The sequence below is a fragment of the Oxyura jamaicensis genome, chromosome Z, assembly GCF_011077185.1.
Source record: "Oxyura jamaicensis isolate SHBP4307 breed ruddy duck chromosome Z, BPBGC_Ojam_1.0, whole genome shotgun sequence".
NCBI lineage: Eukaryota > Metazoa > Chordata > Aves > Anseriformes > Anatidae > Oxyura > Oxyura jamaicensis.
The window spans coordinates 10,059,423-10,078,564 of record NC_048926.1 but is presented as its reverse complement, the minus strand read 5'-3'; the positions used below and the strand labels follow the sequence as shown (position 1 = coordinate 10,078,564).

General features: G+C 59.3%; 2 protein-coding genes across 11 annotated transcripts in view; both read left to right on the top strand.

Moving 5' to 3' along the window:
• FAM214B (family with sequence similarity 214 member B) overlaps positions 1-12,499 on the top strand; it is a 33,917-nt gene extending 21,418 nt beyond the window's left edge. For 7 of the 10 annotated variants that reach the window (XM_035310242.1, XM_035310239.1, XM_035310243.1 and 4 more), the window contains 9 exons: positions 4,916-5,008; positions 5,716-5,917; positions 7,435-8,691; positions 9,550-9,608; positions 9,909-10,005; positions 10,331-10,489; positions 10,736-10,804; positions 11,448-11,653; positions 12,260-12,499. In XM_035310242.1, coding sequence (XP_035166133.1) covers positions 7,612-8,691; positions 9,550-9,608; positions 9,909-10,005; positions 10,331-10,489; positions 10,736-10,804; positions 11,448-11,653; positions 12,260-12,413 — 1,824 coding nt within the window. In that variant the 5' untranslated portion in view covers positions 4,916-5,008; positions 5,716-5,917; positions 7,435-7,611 and the 3' untranslated portion in view covers positions 12,414-12,499. Of the gene's footprint in view, positions 1-687; positions 1,509-4,915; positions 5,009-5,715; positions 5,918-7,136; positions 7,275-7,434; positions 8,692-9,549; positions 9,609-9,908; positions 10,006-10,330; positions 10,490-10,735; positions 10,805-11,447; positions 11,654-12,259 lie in introns of those variants that run through there. The other 3 variants (XM_035310249.1, XM_035310248.1, XM_035310244.1) reach the window with 3 other exon arrangements.
• An 839-nt stretch (positions 12,500-13,338) lies between these two features.
• On the top strand, positions 13,339-18,988 carry STOML2 (stomatin like 2). The gene is made up of 10 exons (XM_035310250.1): positions 13,339-13,417; positions 13,766-13,918; positions 14,259-14,358; positions 15,218-15,276; positions 15,636-15,737; positions 16,301-16,435; positions 17,160-17,304; positions 17,627-17,706; positions 17,926-18,054; positions 18,670-18,988. Exons 1-10 carry the CDS (start codon positions 13,385-13,387, stop codon positions 18,799-18,801), a joined length of 1,068 nt encoding a protein of 355 aa, XP_035166141.1. The 5' UTR covers positions 13,339-13,384; the 3' UTR covers positions 18,802-18,988.
• The last annotated feature ends 154 nt before the right edge of the window (positions 18,989-19,142 follow it).

Below are 19,142 nucleotides of genomic sequence, written 5' to 3'. Positions count from 1 at the left end.
GGCTGCAGGGACTTAGGGCATGGTGAGGAGGAAGGTGGATGGCTGTGGCTGGGGGCGGTGTTGGCTGAGGGAGAAAAGAGGGGGAAGCTGAGGTGTGAGCAAAGAGGTTCCCATCACCCACTGATTGCCATGCTGACTTCCCTCTGCTTGCAAAGCCTCAGCCCCCAGCCGCAGAGCACCCTGCCAGGGGCTCATGCAGCACCGAGGAGCCCGCTCAGGTCATATTTCCCCACGACAGGGAGCAGACAGGATGGGAGTTAACAGTAAGTGATTTGCCTTTCCTTTAGGGTCAAGTTAAACAGGTCAGGATAGAGTTCCCCAGGGATTCTGATGCAAGAATAACCAACCCCAGGGTGTTATTCCTCCTCTTGGCACATCAGATAGTCAGGCCGAGAGGACTGTTAATCCTAATGTTTGTGCTTCACTTAGCGTGGTGACGACCTAGTCCTGCTTGGACCTGGTGGATGCCTCCCTTGGACAAGTGTCCTGCTGAACACGTGGTAGCACGTAGTGCCCCAGGCACGGCCACCGTGCTGAGCAGACATGCTCCCTGCCCTCTGCCAGGACCCATGTGGCTTCCTGCAGCCATCCTGTGAGCTTTGTAAGCACAAGCAGTGGGAAATTTCCCGTGGGTTCCAGTTGTCACTGGGTCTGGGATGGAGCCACCAGTCTGGGGGGTCACACAATGGCCGCAGTCCCCGCTCCCTGGGCTGCCACCCATGGGACCAGCAGGGGACACGGAGGGAGCCCACCCTCGTGTCCCTGTGTGGGGTGGCACTTCTTTTGTCACCCCGGGGTAACCACTGCCGTGCCATCGTAAGGTCAGCTCCGGAGCATGCACGGTGCTGAGCTCCACAAATTCTCTTGGCCATAAAACTTGCACGCGTGGTTCTGGCTGCACTTTCCCCTCGGGAGCGGCAGCGCACGGTGGTTACCCCGAGGTGGAAAGACACGGGCGTTTGATGAAGTGAAGCCAGCCCGGAGGAATTTTCCCCTTGTGGCCAGCTGTTGTCCTGGGCCTGGCTTGCGTCCTGCAGCACTTCCCACCCCACACGTCCTCGGGGAGGGGACCGCGGCCGGCCCACCCTCCGTCCTCCCTCCGTCGGGCTCGCGGGTGCCACGCTGGGCTCGCGGGGGTGAGTAGCTGCGGTGCAGCCCGTCAGCATCCTGCTGCCTCCGCAGGGATCCTCTTGGGCAGCGGAGAGTTTTCCCCACCCCCAGCTCTGCCGCTGCCTCTTTGTTTTCTGGCAGAAGCCTCCGTGCCTTTTCATCGCCGTTGAGGCGCTGAGCAGGAGCCTGCATGTGCCGTGAGCGCGTCTCGCCAGGGACGTGACGCGGGCTGCCAAGCCTGCTGGGCTGCGCATCGCCCCGCGGGGGCTGCCGGGCAGCTCCGGGGGTCTCCTTCCCATGGGCTGCCCCTCTGGCCGAGCACGGCTTCGAGGCCGCCGCTTTCCTCCGATAAATCTCCTGTCTCGTTGGCAGCGCTTCTGCACCTTGCCACAAGTGGAGTAAGTTGGATGGGGAGGGGACGGTCCCCAGCCGGGCTCTGTGCAGGGCTCGCCGTCGCGGTCCTCCTGTGGTGCCATCGCTCCTGCTGGGCAGACACCTGAGAGGAGAGCGGCGCGGGGGGCTGCGGATCCGGCGGCGGCGGCTGAGGATTGCGTGTGCTGCGCCTGCCTCTCCGCGCATTTGATCTCTCGACTTCCAGCGGGGACTGAATTCCTGTGCTGGATTCTGGGCTCGGCTCTTGTGAAAGGATCCAATTATTTCAGAGCTTTGAGCATCTCCATTTGCTGCCCATATTTGCAGCGCCCGGGTCTGCGCTGGCTGGAATTCCAAGTGATTAACGTGGCTGTGACATCCCTCCTAGGGGTGTTATCTTTGCTCGCTGTCCCCCACCGCCCCCCTTTTCCTCCTCCAGCAGCAGTGAGCGTGCGAGACAGGCAGGCAGAGACAAAGGTCTGTCCTCAACCTGGGCTGTCCTCCCTGTGAGCCGAGCGGCTGCTGCTGCGTGGGATTTCCCCGCTCTGCGTGCTGCGGGTTTCGTGGGCTCCCGGTTTGACACCGTAGGCTGCATCGCGGAGGTTTGAGCCTGCTGGGCTGGGTGGGCAGGGGGTGCTGCTGGCTTTGGAGAGCAGCCCAATTGTCCTGCCGGGTGTTGAGCTGCTTTTCATTCTCTGACTTTGCTTTCCTGGGGGAGAGGGGTAGCCGTGCATGGAGGGGAGGCTGCTGGAGGGGGGGGCTTGGGCATGGGGGAAAGCCACACACAGGTGGCCGTCGCCTGTAGGATCTGCCTGCAGACCCTGCCAGCCCCCTTCCCAGCCGCAGGCTATTGTCAGCATCGCTGCCGGCACGCGAGATGCTGAGGCAAGGTGTTGGAAGAGATCCGGGTGCGGGGTGTCAGGTGGTGCAGGGGTAAAGCCTGCGGGCTTCCTGAGCTCCCGGGGGAGCTCTCATTGTGTTATCCTGGCACAGCAAACGGGAGGGCTCAGACCCCACGTAGCTTCCCATGGCACCTGCCTATGGGGATGGGGATGGGGAAGGCACCGTGCGGCAGACCCCAGCCCGTGGTGGGGACGGGGAGCATCTGGGCACTTGGGAGCTAAGTCCCAAGGGGTGTTGTCACCCTGCAGTGATGTGCTTGGAGGGTGTTACCTCCTGCAGGCTGGGACGGAGGCAGGGACGGTGCCATTGGGCAGAGGGAGGCGTGGGGTCTGTCCCTGGTGCTGTCCCTGGTGGTTTCCAGGAGCTCGCGCTCCTGATGTGGGCACTGCCTCTTCCCGTCTGGGCTGGGGCTTCCTCCCTGATATCTGCACAGGGGCCAGCACCAAGCGAGGCTCTGCAGCTGTGCAAATCTGGCAGAGCAGTGGGCCTCCTTCAGAGCCCCCGAAAGCAGGGCTCGCCCTTTCAGCGGGGCAGGGATGCTCCCTCCCTCTGCACCCTCTCTCCTCCCCTCTCACTCCTTTCCACCAACCGTGAGCTCCTTCCTCCCCAGCCTGGAGCCTGGGGGAGCGCCAGGGCCACCTCCACCCCATTCACCTTTCCCCTTAGGCACCGTTTGCTCCAGCAGCACCTCTCTAACTGCCTTCTCTCCAGGACTGCTGCCTCGCCCAGGGATGGTGCTGGAAGTGGTCCCCAGCCTCGCCTATCCGTATCCCTGCTGACAGCCACGTACATGATCTTGCAGGCCACAGAGAATCCTCTGACGGCAGCATTGCTGCTGGTGCTGCCGTCCTTCGGGCGTGTGATGGGAACTTTCTGCCTGCCGGTGCTTCTCAGGCTCCGCTCTCAGCCTGTGCCAAGGACCCTGTGGCTTTACATGTCCAGTGGTTACATTTTCTTCCTTTTTCTGGGTTCAGATAAGACTGGCAGAGCCCTGACTTAGCCTTGAGGCAGTCACTTTCCAGCAGTTTCTGTTGCTTCTTCTCTTGCCTCATGCTCTGCACGTACCGTGGGTGATTCTCTGCCCTCCTGTAATGCCAGTCCCTCTCCTGCCTGAACCCAGGGAGGCTGCAAGGGTTTCCTTAGCTCTTCCCAGGAGAGGGAGAAGAAGGCAGTATAAACACTAACTTGGCATTGTTTTTGTTGTCCAAATGGTGCAAGAAGATGTCTCATCCGTGCCAGCCCATGGTCTTGGTGCTCTGCCCCAGGCAGCAATGCTCAGACCCAGCCATGTGTCCCCTTGTCTTGCTGGCCTTGGGAAAACACCAGCAAAATCACAGCTGCTTGGGCTTAGGAGGGACCAAACCTTTGATGTGGGCACAGGGAGCCCCGGGTGGTACCTCTACAGCTCTGCAGGGCTGGGGAGGACCCAGACCTGCTCCTGTCCCATCCAGGCTGCCAGAAGCAGGGCTCCAGAGATGCCTGGCTCTGGGGGAAGAAGGGAGAGAAGTCCGGGTGATGTCTCCCTGTTCCTGCTGTAGGTGCAGTAGTTTGGGGTCCCCATGTTGCTCTGTAGGCTCCTGCTGGGTGCTGTAAGGGGCCCGTCCCTCCCAATGTGTTCAGGAGAGGAGCAGTGCTGTGCTCCTGCTGCAGCCTGTCCCAGCATGTGAGGAGGTCCCAGGGTGTACTTGGAGATGCTTTTAGGGCAGACCTGTCCTGGATGGAGGAGGGAAGCAGCTACCTGTGGTGAGGGCTCTCCCTGCCCTAGGTGCGCAGAGCATGGTGTGACAACACCGTGGTGTCCTGCCATGGTTGTGAGCACCCACCTGCTCCTCTACCAGCCTTCCTGCAGGGTGCCAGGAGGAGCTGAGCTTTACAAGGAGCTTTTGTGAAGACTTTGGACCAAGGGGGTTGTTGTGCTGCAGTGTTGACTTGCCCTGCTGCGAGTGCTCTGTGGGAGCTGGCGGGTTGCATCTCTGTTCTGGCTCTGTTCTGTTGGTGGTGCCCTTCCCCTGGCTCTGCTGGAGGTGGCTTTGGGGCTGGTCTGCTCTCGGAGATTGGGACTTGCAAATCTTACTGGAAATATAACGAGGAAACAGCCTGTTTTCTATGGCAGTCAAGGCCACATGTTCATTGTACCAATGCAGAATTTGCTGGACCAAGGTGACAAAAAGAGGTGCAATGGGGAGTTCGGTGCCTCTGAGCATCCCTGCAGGGATTTTGTTCGTGTGCCTGGCCCTGCTGTTTCCAGCTTTCAGAGCACTGCTCGTGGTCAGGTTGCCCAGAGGGACACAGACAGTGGCTGCCTGGAGGGAAGCTCCATGGCTGAGGCTTCATGGAGAGGGAGGTGCATGGTCCCCAGCAGTGGGCAGCATTTTCTCCTTCACCCAAAGCTTCCTAGGACTGCAAAGCTCCTGAGCAGCCCCATGACAAAAGGACTGAGGATGGAGGTGCCCAAAGGCTCCTGCCTGCTATGAAGGTGTTGCAACACGAGCTGCTGCCTGGGTTAATTCTCCTCTTTGCCCTCTTCCAGGCATCAGAGCTGCGGTGCTGGTGGATTGTGACCACGACGGAGCTGTGTTGCAGCTGCAAATCTACTTCATACATCAAGGGTGCCTCTGAGCAGGTGAGTGCTGTGCACGTGGAAGGATTGATGTCTTTGCACTGGGGGAGGCTGATGGGAGGGCATCGTGCTCAGGGTAGTGAGGCTCCTGGTTTCTGCCATCCCTGCCATGAATCTCTTACTGGAGGAAAGCAATTGCAAGCCCTTTTCCTTGTCTGTAGAGTCAGAAAGTGTCCTGTGCTGTGGGTGGATGGCGTGGGTGAGCGTGAGCCCCGCGGCTAGCTGCAGGCCCAGAGGCTGCTGGTGATCTGCAGTGTCTTGGAAGGCAGGCCGTGGAATGATCACCAAAAAGAAATAGGGATCTGTTCCTACACACAGGTTTTCATGCAGAAAGGCAAGGTAAAGGGGTGTAAAGGACAAGCAAAATATGAGAGTTTACAGCTTAGCTTAAAGTATTTGTGGCTTAAATGGAAAGCAAAGTGAAAATACTGCCTGAGGTGGCCTATAGATTCATGTGACCTTTGGATTTGGGAGAGGCTGAACTTCAGTACTGTCTTCTCTGCCTGTGTGACCCCGTGGGCAGTCAGCACCAGGCTTTGGGCAGCCTGATCTAGTGGGAGGTGTCCCTGCCCATGGCAGGGGGTTTGGAATGGGGTGATCTCTAAGGTCCCTTCCAACCCAAACCATTCTGTGATTCCAGCCTCCTGCCCTGCTCTTGGTGAGCCTCTGAATCTCACCAGCCCTGCATCTCCCTCTTTCTTTGCCCTCAGAGCTGCCGTGGAGCCTAAAGAGCTGGAGAGGACAGCACAGAGGTTCGGAGGCACACCGTGATGGTGGGAGCCATTCCACGGCAGCCACGCCGCTTCTGGGGGGTGCCTGGCTGGCAGGTGTCTTCTGCGAGCTGTGCCAACGACAGCCCACAGCGGGACGGGGAGGTTGATCCGGAGCACGGTGGGGTTCTGCTGCAGAGGGGTGAGTGTGGGGGCAGCCAGGACAGGCTGCAGCATGGGGGTTATGCAGCCTCAGACAGAGGATGAGGTGGGAAGGGACCTCTGGGTCCATCTGGTCCAACCCCTGCCCAAGCAGGGACACCTGGAGCAGGGTGCCCAGGACCATGTTCAGGTGGCTTAGCCTTCTCCCCTCCAGGATGAACAGTCCCAGCACTCAGCCTTTTTCATAGGAGAGATGCTCCACCCCCTTAATTGTCTTAGTGACCCTTTGCTGAACCCTCTCAGGTGTGGCCTGACTAGTGCTGAGCAGCGGGGAAGGATCACCTCCATTGACCTGCTGGCACTGTTCCTCAGAATGCAGCCCAGGATAGCATTAGCCTCTTTGTGGCAAGGCCCCACTACTGCCTTGTGGTCAGATTGGTGCCCACCAGGATTCTCAGGGCCTTTTCAGCAAAGCTGCTCCTCAGCTGGTTGGCCTCCAGCATGTACTGCTGCATGGTGACACCTTTTGTTGCTTCTCTTGAAGTCCCTGGCCTCAACTACCCTGACCTGGCACCTTCTTATCCCCATCACAGCGGGGATCAAAATACCGCTGGTGGCCTCAGTCTCCAGATGGCCTTGACCTGCTTGGAGAACTGCTTTCCCAGTTGCATGGCTGCCCCTGAGCCTTTGTTCCACAGGAGCAGAGAGAGCTGCTGGGACAGGCAAATGGCTGTCAGGCTCTGAAGCTCCTCGGTGGGCCAGTGAATTTTCAGTAGACATCCCATCTCCTCACCTCTTGCAGATATTTTAGGGTTTACTGTGCCAGAGAGCTCGCAGCTGGAATTCTCAAAACCCTGAAACTGGGCTGAAAATGGAAATAGAGGCCTTGTGGGCATGAAGGAGGCTGAGTCCTCAAGGCAGGCAGCAATGGGTGGTATGGATGGTACAGGGTGGGGGGATGGTGCAGGCACCCGTGGTGGGCTCTGCAGCCCCTGGTGCAACCCAGCTGTTTCAGGACTCTGGTCCAAGCTGGCAGAGCTAACTGTGACAATAATTCAGGTTCCCCCAGGTTGCACAGATGTGTTCTTGTCCCCACTGTGGGGCTGGCAGCCTCGAAGCCAACCCTGCCTCCTTTAGCGCATGCGGCTGGGGCTGGTTTCTTTGGCATGCACTCAGAGATCTGGTTCTGTTGCCCGGAGGGGTGATTACAGTCCAGAGCCCCTGGGACTGGTCTGACCTGCCTGACTCCTGTGCTCCAGAGCAGCATGAGCACATCAGGTCCCCGGCAGTGGGCAGGCCCCCTTCTCCTCACTTGTACAGACTTGTCCCTGTAGCCTCCAGCCCAGCTGGAGACTCCTCTCTGTGCCCAGGCCAGGAGGGAAGTGCTGATCCTGCAGGTGGGTGATGCCGTGGGGTTCCCTGCAGAAGCCACATGGGGCTGGTTCCTCTTCCCGTCCCCAGGGAGGGAGGTCCGAGCAGGGCTGCCCACCTCCCACAGGTCCAGAAGGCAGGACGAGGACCCTGATCCCGGCTGACCTCTCTCCTCTCTCTTTCCAGATGCTGTGCTGCAGCGCATCCCATAACTGGGGGCTTACTCGGACATCCTGAGGGAGAGGGTCCAGCTCCTGCCTCTGCCCTCCCACCATCACCTGTGGCACTTTACTGTCCCCCTCCTGCTGCTGCATGGGCTGTCCTGGTTCCAGCTCCTCGTGGGGCCCAGCCAAGTGAGGCTCCATGCGGCACATCCACGCGGAGACGTCCCTGCCCCCAGAGCCCAGCGCGGACTCCGGCCTGCCCCGACCCAGCAGAGAGGCGGCCTTGGAGCCTTCCTCGCAGCGCTGCACCCACCACGGCATCCTCATGGGCTACAACGAGACAGAGATCAAGCGCCAGAAGGTTTACCAGGTCTCCATCTTCTCCCATCTCTCCAGCTCCTCCGAGAGCACGGAGCAGCGGGCAAGCAGCCGGCCGGCTGTCAAGAGGGGTTACCCTGAGCAGCGAACTCCGGAGGGGGCACGGGATCCCAAACGAACTCACTGGGGTGGCGGGGGGGTGGACGGCAAGTGTGACAGGGGCCCCGGGCAGGCTGCCCTGGAGGATGACGATACCTTCGAGGATGGTCTGCTGGTGGAGGAGCTCTCCCTGTGCGGCTCTGCCCAGCACTTCTCCCATAGCGGGCTGCGGGTGGTGGAGCACCGGTGCGAGGGCAGCCCCAGCCACAGCCCCAAGGCCAGCAGAGAGGACAAGCCGCAGGATGCCTCCTCCTCCTCCAGGCCTCAGCACATCACTTGCAGTACTTTGCACACAAGAGACGGTTGTCCCGTCCCGCCTGGGGATCAGCCCGCAGACTGCGGAGAGAACGGGGAGCGGGCGAGTGGCCACAACCTACTTGACCTTGATTTGCACAATATTGCACAAACGTCCCAGCTGGACTCTGGTGGGAGGAGAGAAAAGCCAGGGAGCAGCCCTGCTCAGAGCAGCAGGGCTAGCGGAGGAGAGGAATGGCCAGTGGCGGCCAACGGGTGCAAGGAGCCCCCGGCTCAGCAGACGGTGCTCAGCCCTGAGCCTGGCAGCCTGAGCTCCCTGGAGAAGACACCTTGTGGGAGTAGCCGGGTCAGTGGCAGCAGATGCCCAGCCAAAAGGAAGCTCCTGCCTGCTGGTGAGGTTGTGGCCGACTCCTGCTCTGAGGACGAGAGCCTGTCCTCACCGGTGAGGAAGAAGAGAGCCCTGCCGTGCCACCCGGTGCCCACAGCCTGCCGCAGCACCGACGCCAAGGGGGCCCCTTTCTGGAACCACCTGCTCCCTACAGCCAAGGTGAGCATCACTGAGAGGTGGGAGGAGGCAGGGAATAGCCTGGAGATACCCAGAGCTGTCCCTCTTGGGCACATGGCCCACAGTGGCATGGCACTGTGTCCTGTCCCAGTGCCATGGCACAGTGGATAGTGGCCAGCCCTGGGACATGTCTGTAGCCTGCCACCAGCCCTACAAAAGCAGAGGCACCCTGGCTTGTTGCTGCTCAGAGCGGGATGCCCAGTGCGTGGGACATAGCTCCATTCCTGCCCACGTGCCCTTTTTGGTGACTGTCCCCCAGCCTGGCTGCCCCCAGCACTGCCCTTGCAGAGTGAGGTCCTCCAGCAGCTTCCCTCGGTTTTCCAGCCCGGTCATGCCAGCTAGCTCCATCATCCCTTTGTGTTGTGCTGCCCTTTGTGTGGCTTCCAGAAAGGAAAACCCCTGAAAAGGGGGCACTTTTAAAAGGAAGCAGCAGTGAGGCCCTGGTTTTAATCCCCCACCCTACAGCTGTAGGATCCTGGCTGTGGGCAGCCCGATCCTTTGCCCAGACTTTGCATGAATCGCCTGGGGATAGGACTTTGCCCAGACTGGCCAGGGAGCTCTGTCGTATGTGTTACCCTTCCTTAGATGTGGTTTACGGGGTGGGAGGCTGCGTGATGCACTCTTGTCGTGGGTTTTTTCACCACTTTCCTCTGCAGAGACACTTTAGGAGGGTAAAGACCTGCCCTGGCAGCCAGGTCTGGGTTTGGGCAGCTCTGCATCTTCTCCATGCCTCACGCTGCCCCTCATGCCATCCCAACAGGGATATGGGACAGGGCAAGAGGTGGTGCACAGTCCCAGTTTGGTGCCCTAACACGTTCCTTGGTTTCATGTCCCTTCCAGAGCTCTGCAGATTGCACTGCAGTCGGGAGGAGGCTGAAGAGCGGGCTGCGCCTCAAATCGTGAGTGTCCCAGCAGCTGCTGCCTCGCAGCAGGTCCAGGGTGCGCAGCGATCCCAGCACCCTACAGCCTGCTGTGGGGTGGATGGGTCAGGTTGGATTCCAGGGCATCTCCCCTCTGCAAGACTCCGGGCAGTGGGGTGGAGGGAGGCTGCTCCTGGGGTTAGGAAAATGGTTCAACTTCTACCAGGGAAAGGGGTGGTGGGAGGGACATGTCCCTATCTCCATCAGGGGAAAGGGATCTGCACCCCCAGGGAGATGTGCTCTTTGGTCCCACACTCATTCTTGCTCTTCTCTCCCAAGGCGACATCTCCGGAGCAGCCTCCGGAGGGGAACCCGCTCCTCTGCTGCACCCTGGGCCACCACCACCGTCAGCCACGCTCTGCTGGGCAACTTTGAGGTAACAGCACCCGCATGGTGATGGCCTGCTGGGAGGGAGGTGGGTCTGGAGGGCTTGGGCTGGGCTGGCGTCGGGTCAGGAGAAGCTGAGCCCAACAGGAGCCGGCTGCTTTCTATGCCAGTTGGCGTGGGGCAGGGTTGCCTGTCCCCAAGGGCCTAGTGCACGTTGGCTATGTGACGTGGCAGCTGCTCACCACCAGGAGAGCTCAACCAGCAGGTTCTTCTCCATGACAGAAGGCTGGTTTCAGGCCACCTATGGCAGGATGGGATCTGTCTCAAAAACTTACGGGCAGTCTCCACTCCCTAACGCTTCCCTCCTCTTTCAGGAGTCCATCCTGAAGGGGCGCTTTGCACCGTCAGGACGCATCGAGGGGTTCACAGCAGAGATTGGTGCCAGCGGCTCCTACTGCCCCCAGCATGCCACCCTGCCTGTGGACGTCACCTACTTCGACATCTCCGAACACAGCGCGCCCTCACCTTTCCTGGTACGTGCACACGGGCTGGGCTCATGGGGGTTGTGTCCAGACACTGCACACCCTCGGGGGCTGCTCTTTGGAGAGCTGGGCTCGAGCAGCCACACGTCTGAGGAGACCACCAGCTATGCCAGGAGCAACATTTAACCTGCAAAGCAAAGAGAAAGTGGGGGGTCTTGGCCCCATGCTGCGTCCCAGCTGGGCTCTCTGTGGGCTTTCTCTCTCTTTCACTCACACATGCTGTTTATTTTGCCCCAGGGAGTGATTGACTTGGAGGCCTTGGGAAAGAAGGGTTACAGTGTCCCCAAAGCTGGAACCATCCAAGTGGTGAGTGGTAGCTGGGCGCCTGTTGCTCCCTGGGGTGGAGATACTCCATTATCACAGAATCTTAGAATAGCTTGGGTTGGAAGTGACTTTAAAGACCATCTAATTCCAGCCCCCTGCCATGGGCAGGGTCACCTCCCACCAGGCCAGGCTGCCCAAAGCCCCATCCAGCCTGGCCTTGGGCACTGCCAGGGATGGGGCAGCCACAGCTCCTCTGGTATTGTGCTGCTTAGCTGGGGTAGCAGCCAGAAATTGTGCAGAGGAGTAGCATGGCCACCAAGAAAGCACAGTGGAGGGAGCATGGGACCCCCCCAGGGTGCTGGCAGGAAGACAAGGGGGCAGGAGATGTGGGGAAGGATCAGGCTGGTGGGGCGTGTATGTGCAGTGGGGATGGGATGGGAACATGGGAACGGAGGTGGGTGGAGAGGATTTAGCTGTGGGCCAGCTCTGAATGACCTGTGCTGGCTTTTCCGTGAGGGACATGGACTGGGCAAGAGCCAAGCCTCAGGCTGATGTGGGGCAAGGACAACTCTTCTGGTCCCTTGTGTCCTCTCTTGTTGCTCCCAGACACCCCAGCCCTGTCCTATGAATCTGTTCCTGGGCCCTTCCCGGTCTGACCCCCCACCCACCCATCCTCTACCCCCAGACCTTATTTAACCCCAACAAGACTGTGGTGAAGATGTTCTTGGTGACGTACGACTTCCAGGACATGCCAGCCAACCACATGACCTTCCTGCGCCACCGCATCTTCCTGGTACCCGTGGGAGAGGAGGAAGGGGCCACCGTGGCCCCCAGCGAGCCACCGGGCACCAGCCCACCCCGCAGGGTCCTCTGCTACCTGATGCACCTGAGGTAGGGCATACGGGGTGGGATGGAGACCTGTCCTGGGCTCCCGGACCCCCTTCCCCTATGTCCCTGCTTCCATCAAACCTGCAGACCCCTCTTCTAGTGTGGGGGGTGGCAGCCTGACCCCATAGCCATGGGGAGGAGCAGGGACCAGCTGCTATTTGCACTGGAAGGGCTGCAGGGAGCTGTTGTCCTGCCCCATGACAGCCACCTCTCTCCCTCTGAAGGCAACCAGAGCGTGGCCACTATGACCAGGGGCCACGGGAGAGGAAGGAGTTGTGTCCCCAACTCCTGATGAGGCTGTGCTGCCCTTGCCTTCAAGTCTGAGGCTCCTTCACAGCATCACAGAATCAGTAAGGATGGAAAAGACTTTTAAGATCATCTGGTCCAACCATCACCCTGCTACCACTGTCACCCACTAAACCCTTTCCCTAAGCACCACGTCCAACCTTCGTTAAACACCCCAGGGACAGTGATGCCACCACCTCCCTGGGAACTCCCTACCACTGCCTGACCACTCTTTCTGAGAGGAAACTTCTAATTTTCAATCTAAACCTGCCCTGGTGCAACTCGAAGCCATTCCTTCTAGTCCTGTCACTAGTCTCCTCCTAGGTTTCACAGCTCCAAGTCGGGGAAGATCTACCTTCATGATGACATCCGGCTGCTTTTCTCCCGCAAGTCGATCGAGGTCGACTCAGGGATCCCTTACGAACTGAAATCTTTCACGGAGATGCCAAGGAATCCCTGCTACTCGCCATGGGCCTGACCTTCTCCCTCGTCCTGGGGCTGCCGGGGAGCTTCCAGCCCATTGCTTCGGGGAGAGATGAGTAAAGGAGAGATCAAGTGCTGCCACCTCCAAGTGTCACCCTGGTTGTGGCCGTGCCCCCTGCCATCACCAAGGGGGCTTCACGAGGAGGGACAGGGGCAGCTCCGGCACCCCAGGGACATGCCCAGGGCTTTTGCCGGTGCTGCTCCGAGCTCGGAGGCATGGCTGGAGGCGAGGGGGGAGGCTGCTCGTGCCCGTCCCTGGGGCACGAGCCGAAAGCGTGGAAAGTTTGTATTTATTAGTATTTATTGTCATGGGGGGGCGGAGGATCAGAGGCCCTGCTCTTCCCCCACAAGTGCGGGATGAGGCCCCAAGCAGTGGGGGCTGCACCCCCAGCTGCAGGGGGCTGCAAGGGGACCGTGAGGGCAGCCGTGTCCCCATGGGGAGGGAGCCGGTGACCCAGTTGTCAGCGGGGGAGCCTCTCTTAAAAGCTGGGGGGGCGAGGCTGAGACTCGCTGAACACCATCTCGGTGGTGGCTGAAACATCGTGGGGTGTGTGTTGGTGAATCCCCTCACCCCTGCGGCTGGGGAACGGCGGAGGAAGGGGGCCAGACCCGGGCCAGCCTGGAGTAAGGGAGCCCCACGAGTCGCCGCGTGTGTGGGGAGATGAATTTGGGGTTGTGGGGATAGACGGGGGCGGGGGGGAAGCGCCCCCCTCCCGGAGCGCCGCACCGGTACTTCTGTGTTGGGTTTTATTTAATAAACGTTTGGAGACCGAGCCTGGCCCCACAGCTCCCTGGGGGAACGAGGACGGGGAGGACACGAAGGGGAACCAAAGCAATGGGCAGCCGAGGCGGGCCGGGAGGCGGCGTGAGGGCTCCGGAAGAGGCGGTGCTGCCCGGGGAGGTTCCGGGGCGGTGGGCGGGGAACGGCAGCGGGACGGGAGCGGGGACGGCGGCGTGGGGAGAGCGATGCTGGGCCGGGCAGGGCCCGGGCTGCTGCGGGTGCGGCGGGGCCGGGCACTGCTGAGGGGTCGGGGGCGGTGTGGGGGGGAGAACCGCGGGGAAACGGAGCTGGGGGGGCCGGGAGGGTCCCGGGGTGGGCTTGTGGCCCCCTACAAATAAAGTGGGGTGTGAGGGAAGGGGCTGGGGGGGAGCCGCAGAGCCGGGGGGAGCCCCATGAGCAGCCGTGGTGCACAGGCCCGGTCCCCTTTGGACACTGCACGTGCCCTCGGGGTGCTGGCTGCGAGCCTGGAGGGGGGGTAGGGGGAGGAAGAGGAGGGGGGGGGGCGCGGGGGGGGGGGGGGCTGCCCGCCCGCCGCTGGGCTCCATCCCTCGCCTTCGGTCCCGCAGCGTGCCCAGCAGCTGAAGCGTTCGGCGTGGCTGGCCCCGGCACCACAGCGGCTGAACTCCGGCCTGCCCGTCAACATCGGGGTGCTCTTCGTGCCACAGCAGGAGGCTTGGGTGGTGGAGAGGATGGGCAAGTTCCACCGGATCCTCGAGCCCGTAAGGAGCTGATTTTCTGCCCTTCTGGGTCTGGCAGGTTCCTGTCGCTGCAGCGAGGCGCATGCTTTGCGCAAGGTTTCAGGGGATGGTTGGAGCACCCATGCTTGTTCTCGCAGACTGTGGTCCTTTTAGGTGTCTGTAGACTATTTTCCTTTAAAATTGCGTGTTAAAAGCAGTGAGAAACCTAAACTCACCACGGCTGTTCTGCCTGAAGCATTTGCAGCATGTCGCGTACTTGGGCTTTGCTTGCACATCTCTCTCTGGGTTGTCTGAGCTCTCTGGGTGGGAAAACCTCTGCCTGGCTTCAGGGCTCAGCTGCTTGATCCCACCTTTTTCGCAGGGTTTGAATTTCCTCATCCCTTTGCTGGATCGGATTCGTTACGTGCAGAGTCTCAAAGAAATTGTCATTAATGTCCCAGAGCAGTCAGCTGTCACCCTAGGTAAGGAAAAGGTTCTGTCTCTTGCCCTTACCCTTTCCCTGCATCTGTGGTAAACAAGGGACAGCGCGGGGACGAGAAGAAATGTCCCAGGCTCCTAGAATCACAGAACCATTAGGGTTGGAAAAGCCCTCCAAGATCATCTGGTCCAACCATCACCTTACCACCAATGTCACCCACTAAAGCCTGTCCCTGAACACCACATCCAGACTTTCCTTGAGCACCCCCAGGGATGGTGACTCCACCACCTCCCTGAGCAACCTGTCCCAATGCCTGACTGCTCTTTCTGAGAAGAAATGTCTGTAGACTGAGACTTGCCCATACCCGTGACACTATGGGTGACACTATACACCAGCAGAACCCCCGGAGGTCCCATGTGCCCCCCTGGGCTGTTCCACTTCTTGCCATGATGAATACAGCAAGCAATAATCAATTTTTCATGTTTCAGAAATTTTCATGTGTTGAACCAGGAAAAATCTCCCATGTTTTTCATAAAACACACAAAAAATTTGGATCTAGTTGGTGGACTTGTCTGTTACAATTCTAGTATTAAGTTTCTTTTTTCCCCCTCCTAAATCTTTTACCTGTTGAAATAGCTACAGCATGAAATGTTTTGATCTTGACACGTAAGGTTTCTGGTGTATTTAAAAGTGAGACCCTTTATAGGGAATGTAAGGATCCTTTTTACAAGGCATTTTACACAGGGAGATCTATTTCAGCTGATCCCTCTCTCCATGCTACGCTTGACAACAGGAAGGAGAGGAATGACTGTGCCCAGCTCTGCTAATCCTGTCAGGGGAGGGGGGGGCTGCCGTGCCTTTTCTGTTTCAGTAAACAGGATGTGTCATTCTTTTCCCGGCAGATAACGTCACCCTGCAGATTGATGGAGTGCTCTATCTGCGGGTCATGGATCCCTACAAGGTACCGTCCCTGCTGTACTGGGGCCCAGCTTGATCCTGAAGGTGCAAGGCAGCTTGCAGCCTCCAGCACCCGTGGCTGTGCGCTGCAGGCTCTGCGTGTGCAGCCTGACACAGCTGCCACCGTGGCCAGCTTCTCTGGGCCTTTTTCTCTCTGAGATACATGCTTCAGCCTCTGTCGGGCTTGCTGTGCTCCACAAGCGGGTGGGCTGAGTTCCCTGGGACTGCTCTCTTGGAGGAGGAGGTTGATAGGGGTGTCTGTGGCAGGCTTTTCATCTTAGCACAACCTTTCCTCACCTTGCCTCTTTTGGGATCCCTTTCAGCAACACCACAGACTCTCTTGTTATTGCTTTTGTTCTCCAGGCCAGTTATGGGGTGGAGGATCCTGAATATGCCGTGACGCAGCTGGCCCAGACCACCATGAGATCTGAACTTGGCAAACTCTCCCTCGACAGAGTATTCCGGGTGAGCAGGGGAGGTGGATAGCAGCGCCACCAACATCTAGCAGCATCTCAAAACCCTGGGGGATAACACTAACATGCCCTTTGCTTTGATGGTGTCTGGCTTCAGTTTCAATCAACCTGTTTGTGAATCCCCGGAGATGGGTCTCGCTTTGGATCTTTTGGGCCAATGTCCAAACCCAGCTGGCGTGATTGTGTTCCTCTCAAGTCAGCTACACTTTGCTTAGGCCCAGTGATGAGTGTCCTGGCAGACCCGGTTCAGGGGGGCTGTAACCCTCGTGCTGCGTTTACTGGACAGAAGCAGGAGCTGTTTGCGTCCCTGGGACATCTCTGTATCCAGCTGTAGACCAGATGCTTGTATCAGCAATTTCAATTTGGGGCACGGCCCTTTCTAGGAGAAGGTGACCCCTCAGATGTGGAAAACATCTTGCCCTGCCCTGCACTTGTGGAGCTGGGATTTTATGGCTGACTTTTGGCCACAAGACGAGGTGTACGTTTCATTTCTGACCTCTGTCTCACGCTAAGCACCTCTCCTTTGTTCTCTGCTGTTTCTTTTGTGCCTGCCAGGAGCGTGAGTCCCTCAACGCCAACATAGTGGATGCAATCAACCAAGCCTCAGACTGCTGGGGCATCCGGTGCCTGCGATACGAGATTAAGGACATCCACGTGCCCCCCCGCGTGAAGGAGTCTATGCAGATGCAGGTTCGGCTCTGGGTGGGCGATCTGGAATGAGAGGGAAGTTTCCTCTTCCATGAAGCAAGGCTGTTCTCCATTCAGAGCTGGCAGCACTCTGGGCCACCCTGCAGGGAGGGAAGCCTGTTGGCACTTTGTCTGTGAACACAGAGCCATTGAGTAAATAATTCCCATTATTTCTGCAGTGGTGGCCCCTGCCTAGTACACGCAAGCTCTGCCAGCTCTCTTTAAAATCCCCAGGGCCTGCTGGGCTCCGCAGGAAGCAAAACTCAGAGCTGGAGGTCTCCCCTTGAGGAAAAAGGGGGTGCCAGAGCCCAGGGCAGGCATGTTAGGGGAGATGGGGAAGCAGGCTGGCCTGTTAGGTGTAGACCAGACTGAGGAGGGCTGTGCGGGCTGGTGGGTATTCGTGGAAGCAGTTTCTGTGAGCTGGTGGTGCCCAGCAGCGCTACACCGAGTGCCCCGAGTGTCAGTGTGGCATATTGTGAGCAGCATGCCCAGGATCAGGGCAGCGTGGCGTGTTGTGGTTTGGGCTCACTGCTGCAGCAAACTGCATCTGGGAAGCAGAACCAATCCTCACTGGGGATCACTCAGAGTTTTGCAGCTGACTTCTTACCCTTTGCTAAGCTGTGCTTGCCCAGCAGGGACATAGAAGTGTGTCTTTGCTGCACCTGCCCCATGGGTGGGATTCCCCCAGAGAGGCTGTGGCAGGCAGGCATCTGACCTGTGTTTGCAGGTGGAGGCAGAGCGACGGAAGCGTGCGACAGTGCTGGAGTCTGAGGGGACGCGGGAATCTGCTATCAATGTGGCTGAGGGGCAGAAGCAGGCCCAGATCCTGGCGTCGGAAGCTGAGAAGGCTGAGCAAATCAACAAAGCTGCTGGTAGCACCTTTGGCTAAAACATGACTTGAACACCAGGGGACCTGCACCCCCCTGAATTGAGGGGCGATGCTCCCTGGGAGCAGATTGCACTGCTGTGAGCCAGGCTGCCTCAGCTGCTCTCATCCTCCCTGCTGGGACCCTTGGGCTGTGCTGCAGCTTCATGTTGCTTCCCCACAGCCTGGGGCAGCAGGAGAGGTGTTGCAGGACAATCATAGTGCTGTTGTTAGGGAAAAGGAGGCTTTGCATGCACCACATTTTCTTGATAACACTTCTTGCAAGCATGTTGTCGCAGTTCTGATGTGCATTCCTTGCTTTGTTGCAGGAGAAGCCAATGCCATGCTGGTCAGGGCCAAGGCCAAGGCCGAGGCCATTCAGCTCCTGGCAGCTGCCCTGGCCCAGCAGGTGAGTGAGGGCTCCTTGGGGCAGCCAAAGCTTTGGTGCCAGCATGGGGAGGTGATCCCAAAGCTGGGGTGGCACCTGGCTTACTCGCAGATGCCCCCTGGCATCTTAGCAAAGAGTTTTGCTGACACCTGGGGCCGGCTGGGGGTGCAGGCATGGCTGAGCTCTTGGTGGTGCCTGACTCAGCCTCCTTCCTGATGAGCCTCGGCCGTCTCTCCGCAGCATGGCAGCGCGGCTGCCTCCCTCTCTGTGGCTGAGCAGTACGTGAGCGCCTTCTCCAAGCTTGCCAAAGACTCCAACACGGTCCTGCTGCCAGCCAACACCGGCGACATCACCCACATGGTCGCACAGGTCAGTGTCGGAGGAGGGACCTGCCCCTCGTCAGAGGCTGAGGGAGGTGAAGCTCGCAGCCCCTGTGGGGAAGGTGGTGGTGCTGGAAGAGGAAAGGTGTGGAGACGAGGAGGAATTTGGCCCAGTGGGTGGGTGTGAAATAGAAGGTGTGGGCTGGGGAAGCTGTTTTGCAGCATCCTGTGGGAACAGGAGGGTCTCTGTTGTGGCAGTCCCTGGCTGTGGGACTGGCCTGAGCCAGCTTGCAGCTGTAGGAGACAGGACCCTTCTCTTTGTGCCAAAATAAGCAGGCAAAAATACGAGGTGAGTGGTGACTTTCTCATCGCCTTTTTGCGGTGGAAGAAACAGGGCCGAACAGGGATTTGGGTCAGCTCCTGAAGGCACCGCTGTCCCCCGTAACATCAGGGCCTCAAACAGAGCCTCTTTAGAGTCCGCTGTGGCCCTGCCTACCTTGTGGGACCTGCTCTGTCCCAGCCCTGTGTGTGTCCTGTCACAAATTGCCACAGCCCCACAGCAGGGACACTTCTCGCTGCCCCACAGGGCCTTCTCCAGAGACCATCCCAGTCCCCGTAAGTGTGCGTTGTCTCTCCTCCCTGATGTCTCTTTCATTCCCTGCAGGCCCTGGGCATCTACACCACGCTGACCAAGACGCAAGCTGTGAAGACTCAGGACGAGATACCTCCAGCCCACGGGGACCCCCAGCCTCCCAGCACGGAGGTGCTAAAGGCAGAGCAGGCGACCTCCAGCTAGCAGGGCCTGAAGGACACTGGACACGCTGACAGCGCAGCACCCGCGAGAGAGGGGACGCTCACTCAGGGCCTGCCGGGCTGCGGGGAGCCCTGTTCTGCTGCCCTCCCCAGTGGGACTCTCTTCTTCCCTTAGCCCTAATTTTGTATTTGGATTTAATCATGTAATAAATAGTCTGGTGCTGCAGCACGTCCTGGTGGTGCTCAGGGCTGTGTATCGACACGGAGGGGTGCGGCACGAGGTGATGTTCATCCCCAGCAACCTGGGGGTTGGGACAATCTGCAAGAGGGTGGCTCTGTGGGGCCGTGGGCTGCCTGTCCCTGTGGCTGGATTTGCATGCAGCC

Bases quoted from the DNA above. Each gene is read 5' to 3' on its own strand.
- STOML2 (XM_035310250.1), top strand. From the start codon at position 13,385: ATGCTGGGCCGGGCAGGGCCCGGGCTGCTGCGG. The intron at 16,436-17,159 runs GTTCGGCTCTGG...CTGTGTTTGCAG, and splicing joins AGGAGTCTATGCAGATGCAG to GTGGAGGCAGAGCGACGGAA. The intron at 18,055-18,669 runs GTCAGTGTCGGA...CATTCCCTGCAG, and splicing joins TCACCCACATGGTCGCACAG to GCCCTGGGCATCTACACCAC.